Source organism: Aptenodytes forsteri, unplaced genomic scaffold (assembly GCF_000699145.1).
Source record: "Aptenodytes forsteri isolate BGI_AS27 unplaced genomic scaffold, ASM69914v1 Scaffold257, whole genome shotgun sequence".
Lineage (NCBI taxonomy): Eukaryota > Metazoa > Chordata > Aves > Sphenisciformes > Spheniscidae > Aptenodytes > Aptenodytes forsteri.
Genome location: NW_008795194.1, coordinates 3985224 through 3990904, shown reverse-complemented (window position 1 = coordinate 3990904; position 5681 = coordinate 3985224). Strand labels below are relative to the sequence as shown.

Genomic DNA, 5681 nt, shown 5'->3' with positions numbered 1-5681 from the left:
CCCAACTCCTGACACCGCGGAGTGGAGCCATGACAGGGCCGCAATGCCACTCAGATTGAAAAGCAAGCATTTTGGCGTGGGGAAGGTGCCTGCAGAGGGAGGGCAGCACTGCCTGGGGTGGCATGACACTGTCATGTGTGTCGTCCCCCCCCTGACTGTTGGGACCATTGGCACAGCACGCGACACCCACCACCTACCGCTCCCCCCAGAAAGAAGGGCGCAATGCTTAATCCCACCCCGTGGGCCTGCGACACACCAACCAGGAGAGAACGTGCTGAGTTGTTCTCTCCGCTTGGACGTCGCTTTGATGACACCTGCTTTTTGACGGGCCGAGTGCAGAGCGGCAGCGGGTGGCTGGCTGGGCTTAGGAGGGGTGGCTGGTGCCTGGGTGTCACTGGGGAGCAGTGGGGCAGCCTTGCCTTTCGTGCCCTCCGATGGCCAAAAGGTGCTTGACTCTCCTTTCCCTGGCAGACACAGGCCCGAGGGCGGCCTCGCAGGCACCTTCCCTCTCTGTCCAGGCTATTGCCTCTGGAAATCCCCCTTATCATGAACGTGTCCTGACAGGCACTGGAGGGGGAGTTGAATTCTGTTCTGGAGACATTCAGTTCTGGAGACGTTCTAGGTAGCACTGCGACCCACAGGGAAATCCTGAGGTGCTGCTGTGTTTTAGATCGGCCTTCTAGACAAAAGTATGTTGACCTTTACCCTTACCATCAAAGTAGCTCTAGAAGAGCAGTCAAGGAACTTAAAGCTACCTTAACCTCCAAAGATAAGAATAACAAATTCTGTAATTCTGTACCTCTCGGAGATGCAGCAAAAAACCCATGGTGCTTTTTTCTAATTGTAAATTGGGTAACTTAAAAAAAAATTAATTCATGACTATCAGCAACCAGATCACGTTAAGAAATCGTGCAGCTTAACAGAGTCTTACCCAAACTTACCTTTACAATTAAGTCCGGGTCAAATTTTCATTACTTTGAGACACATTATTTTTTATTACCGTGCAAGACAGAAATATTTTATAAAACTGTAGAAGGAGATGATATATGTGACCAACAACAGTGAACTTTTCTGTAATATTGTTCAAATTTCCTTTTTTTTTTAAGATTTTTTACATAGCTCAAAATGATTGATGTTCAAAAAGGCAAAGAAGATCTTTATTCAGAGATGTTCTCAGTGCTACACAGTTGAAAAAGATGGAAAGCACAAGACAGGACCGAATCTTTGGGGTTTATCTGGCCACAGAACAGGACAAGCTGTAGGATTTTCTTAATCAGATGCAAAAAAGAACAAAGGTAAAACTAACAGGTGACATGGATGAGGTGCAGTGTTGGAGGGGACATACATGAAAAAAAACTTTTCCTTCAGAGGTACAAAAGAAAGCCTTGCTCACAAAGGAGTTACTCTCACAACTGTCTACTTTGCATTACTGCAGATGAATCTGAACTATAGTTTCAGAAACAAAAATCCTCGGTCCCTATATTAAAAAGAAATTTTACCAATATTCAGCACACCAGGTCAGAAGGTATATAGCTTTCCCAGAACTTTGTAGTGTCAATGGGCAGATTTTAATTTCTGTTTCTTAAGAGTGCTTTTAAATTTTGTTTGCTGGTCACTACCCTCTACTGGCATCGTGGTGTGCTGCAGTTGTTTTGCTCAGAACACTTGACTAAATACCGTCACCTACTAGTAAGCTATGACTTGTCTTGTTTTTCATACAGACAGTCTTGAAAAGCAGTGGAACATCTAAAAATGGAAAGTAATTCTGTGTGGATTTCATTTGTTTTATTCATATTATTTGAATATAAATTATATTATTTAAATCAAGCTATTAATTACAAATACAGTCTTGGTTTTTTTCTGGTTATTAAGGTGTTTTAGAATTGGCTGACTTTTTTATTTTTCTGTGATTTCTAGGAAATGTTTTGTGATGTTCATGTTATACTGAACACATGTATTCATACATACATGTGTTGTATGTATGAATATGTGACTGAAATACTAATCTTTTAAGCGTTTCTCTCAGTGCGCTGCTGACACGCTGCCGGGGCTGTGAAGCACAGGGATTTCACGCGCGGCAGCAGGCACAGACCCTCAGCCTACGCCAGCGACTGTCACATCGTCGGTGGAGGCCCCGCTCCCGGGAGGACACAGCCGAGGTGCCACCCTCGCTCCCCACGGCATCCACGCTGTGGATACTTACATATCATTCATACAAAGCATCATACAAAACATCGTCAGCATATATTAACTATTTTTAAAAAAAAATTTAGTGAACAAATCATACAGATGTTAGTACAAGTTTTTAAAATAAAGCCAACAAAGTGATATCTGAATCCACCTTAGACAATGGGAAGAGTCAGCTCTGGAGGGCAGAAGAGAAACTTGAACATGTCATTACAGGTATTTCAGTAGTCTTCAGTACAACAGTAGGCTTCTGTTGACAGAGACAGGTTTTAGCCGGGTTGGAAAGAAACACCAATGGTTTTTCAACTTCTTTCAAGAGATTCCAGGAACTGGCCATTGACAACCCTTTTTCTAATGCCCTCCAATGGAGCACAGCCTTGATGAATTTCATGTCAATCTGTCGATGCTCATTTTCAGCAACTGTATGAAACCAAAGCTGGAATTACAAAGATACTTACATAGTTTAAAAGTAGTAAGTAGTTGTATGTGAAATGGTGCAGAGAACTGCAACTCTCCATGATGCAAAAAGGATTTATATTTGAATTATTAAAGTGACACAAAGACAATGTATACCTTGTGCATTTTATATTATGTATCATTTATGCTCACATTCCTCTTGGATTCTAGACACATTATGTTCAGGAGCATCACACCTTTGATTTGAGACCGTTGATATTTTCATAAATATATGATGTTGGGCCAGCCTTGTATTTTACTATGTTTTTTGTTTTTCAGGAATTGCCTGGAGTGAGAATACACTGACAGAGTATTTGGAAAACCCTAAGAAGTACATTCCTGGTACAAAAATGATTTTTGCTGGAATTAAAAAGCAGAATGAAAGAGCTGATCTCATTGCATACTTGAAAAAAGCAACTTCATGAAACATTGCTGCAGCAGCTGTAATGTCAGTGAAAAATGTTTTGAATTCTGACTAGCTCCTATGCCAAGTTCTAGTATTTTGATGTTAATTATTCATTAGGGACTGGCCTTAGCAAAATCAAATAATGATATGTTTTAAGATGCTATGTCCTAATAGACAACATTGGGAGGTGAGCATTATTTATATTGTTATATATTTCATAGACCTTTGTGGAGTGTGCTATAGAAATACTGTTCCTTTTTATAAGGACATCTGAGAGCTCAATTCTGCAACTAGTTATTCAAACACCCACTGAAACTATTATTCAGTTGTGGCTATGTCAATAAGAAAGTGCCTGTAAGTATTAGGACTGACAACTGAATGAAATTTTTCTTTTGAAAAAAAAATCCTCAGCATTATCACCTGTGAAGGAAAGCACCATACACAGCAGATCACAAAATATAACCTTACATTAAAAGAACACTATATAAGGATGATGGAAGCGGAATATCAAGAGTATCAGATAATTTCAGGGGACAAGTAACCTTCAGTAGTGATGTTGACCCAAAAGAATCTTGAGGAGATACCTGAATACCCATGACCTTTTTGGTTTAACAACATAACCCACTCATTGTATTGTTAGTGTTCCTTTGTGTATTAAAAATCCATAATCATCTACCGGTCATTTTTCAGAGTTGTGGATTTTTTTCTCCATTTGAGGCTAATATCTTAAGATATCTTTACCCTCTAACATGTAGAATGAATGAGGGCTAACTAGCTCAAGCAAATTATAGTAGTAGATATTTTCACCAACAGTAGAGGATTGATGAAGGTGATTAAAGTCCTCCTAAAACCTCCTCATGAATCTCTACCACTTGAATTGTGATTTACAATTTAATTCTCTGTTTACACAAATGTAATAGATTAAAACATACTTCACTCAAGCAAGGTTTCCTTATATCATCGCAGAAGGGAGCATTAGTACAAAACTAATTTGCTATAGCATTATTCCCAGGTACTCATTTTAACAGTATTGTTCCAATGCTTACCCACCAGGGGCTTTAACTGATTGTCTTACAGTGCTCCATAGAGCTGAACTGCTGTTTTTAAGTAAGGGAATAAGCGAGTGTCGGGTAGAAAGTTCTGTGACACAACTGGATGAGTACCTGCTTTTTCTTCTTTTGTGCTGGAGCTATAAGATACTTCCCCCTTTCAGTTTCATAGTCAGGACCTGTTCTGTTGACTGTTTAGATAATTAAAGTATTTGCCTGAATGACAAAAATTTTCTCAAGTGCTTTTCTCAATTGCATTTTGAAGAGTGCTGTGCCACTGCCTTTCTGAATAAAGAAACACACTCCGCCTGAGAAATGCATTGACATTTCTCCTTGTGATTCTTTTAGGATGTCTCTGTACATTTGTACCCGAGGAGGCCAGCTGAGACTGGCTAAAGCCTGCCTTGCTCTCTGAGTTGGCATTGTGCATCCACACCAATAAAAGGTGCATCATACATAAGATGAATCAGATATAAGCTGCCTGTACTTCACTGCAGCATACCTGTAGAATTATGAAGGCAGCACAATCCTGTGGAGCCAACATAATCCATTTGCCTCTTTGGCCCTCCCATGAAAGGCTGCAATTAATCTGTCTCAGGCCCATACACGAAGCTGCAGCTCAGCGTATGGTGCACTTCGTTTACTCACCGTGCAAAAAGAGGTGTAGTTTGACATGTGCCAGAACACAGACAGACGCAAGTTTTCTCCTAACATCCACCGATGCACACCAGGCCAGGTTTCTGAGGCAGGTTTTACCATGACAGCATGTCAAAAGGCTGCTCAAGTTACAGAATAGACAAACCACTGTGATCATCTTTGTCACACTTAATCTTTTAAAAAGAGGATTATAATTTATACACAGATTTGGGGCTGCATAGTTCTTTACAATTAAGGTGTTACAGTAAATTGTTCACTATGTATTTTATGCAATGGAGACAACTGCGTTTTTACTTCTTTCAGTCTTGACTCTGCTATTTGAGAGATTGTCAATATGCAGATTTTTACTGTAATCAAAGCCCATGCATAAAACCCCCAGCAAATAAACTAAAGATGCCACAAGACTGTTTGAAGAAATGGAAGACCTTGTTTATACCTAGGCTTACGGAAACACTAAATTGCTTTAGGTGTTTACATACAGAACTGCTACACAGTAACCATCTTGTTGTAAACACTGGTGTGACCGCTCAGACCAAACCTCACTGTGGTAAAAATTATTTACATACAACTATTTCACTTGTATGCAGATGCACAAGGTCCTTGCTTGAGAGCTCGGGGCACGTGCCTGCCAGGCCTTCAGCAGCTTATGCAATTTCTTTGTGTAAGTGGAGTGTTCGTGCCAGTGTTGCAAAAACGCAGATGCCACTGAAAAGGCCAAGCACCAATTAGTGGCTGCGGGCAAGCGGGCGCCCTTCAAGGGTGACGGTGACGCAAGCGCCGGCGAGCGCCAGCAGCTGAGGACGGTTCAGTGGCAGCGCAGGCAGCAGTGTACAGATGTGCGCCGACAGCGTGGATGCCGTGGGGAGCGAGGGTGGCACCTCGGCTGTGTCCTCCTGGGAGCGGGGCCTCCACCGACGATGTGACCG

General features: G+C 41.5%; 2 protein-coding genes across 2 annotated transcripts in view; both read left to right on the top strand.

The window, feature by feature from the left end:
- The first annotated feature begins 1132 nt into the window (after positions 1 to 1132).
- LOC103898358 (cytochrome c, somatic-like) lies at positions 1133 to 3068 on the top strand. Its single transcript, XM_009278610.1, is given in 2 exon segments — positions 1133 to 1295; positions 2923 to 3068. Coding segments are annotated over 2 exon segments (309 nt in total).
- A 1703-nt stretch (positions 3069 to 4771) lies between these two features.
- PDE11A (phosphodiesterase 11A) overlaps positions 4772 to 5681 on the top strand; it is a 145675-nt gene continuing 144765 nt past the window's right edge. Inside the window, exons 1-2 of the mRNA XM_009278683.1 lie at positions 4772 to 4847; positions 5455 to 5613. Of these exons, the coding sequence (XP_009276958.1) occupies positions 4772 to 4847; positions 5455 to 5613 (235 nt within the window). The remainder of the gene's footprint in view (positions 4848 to 5454; positions 5614 to 5681) is intronic.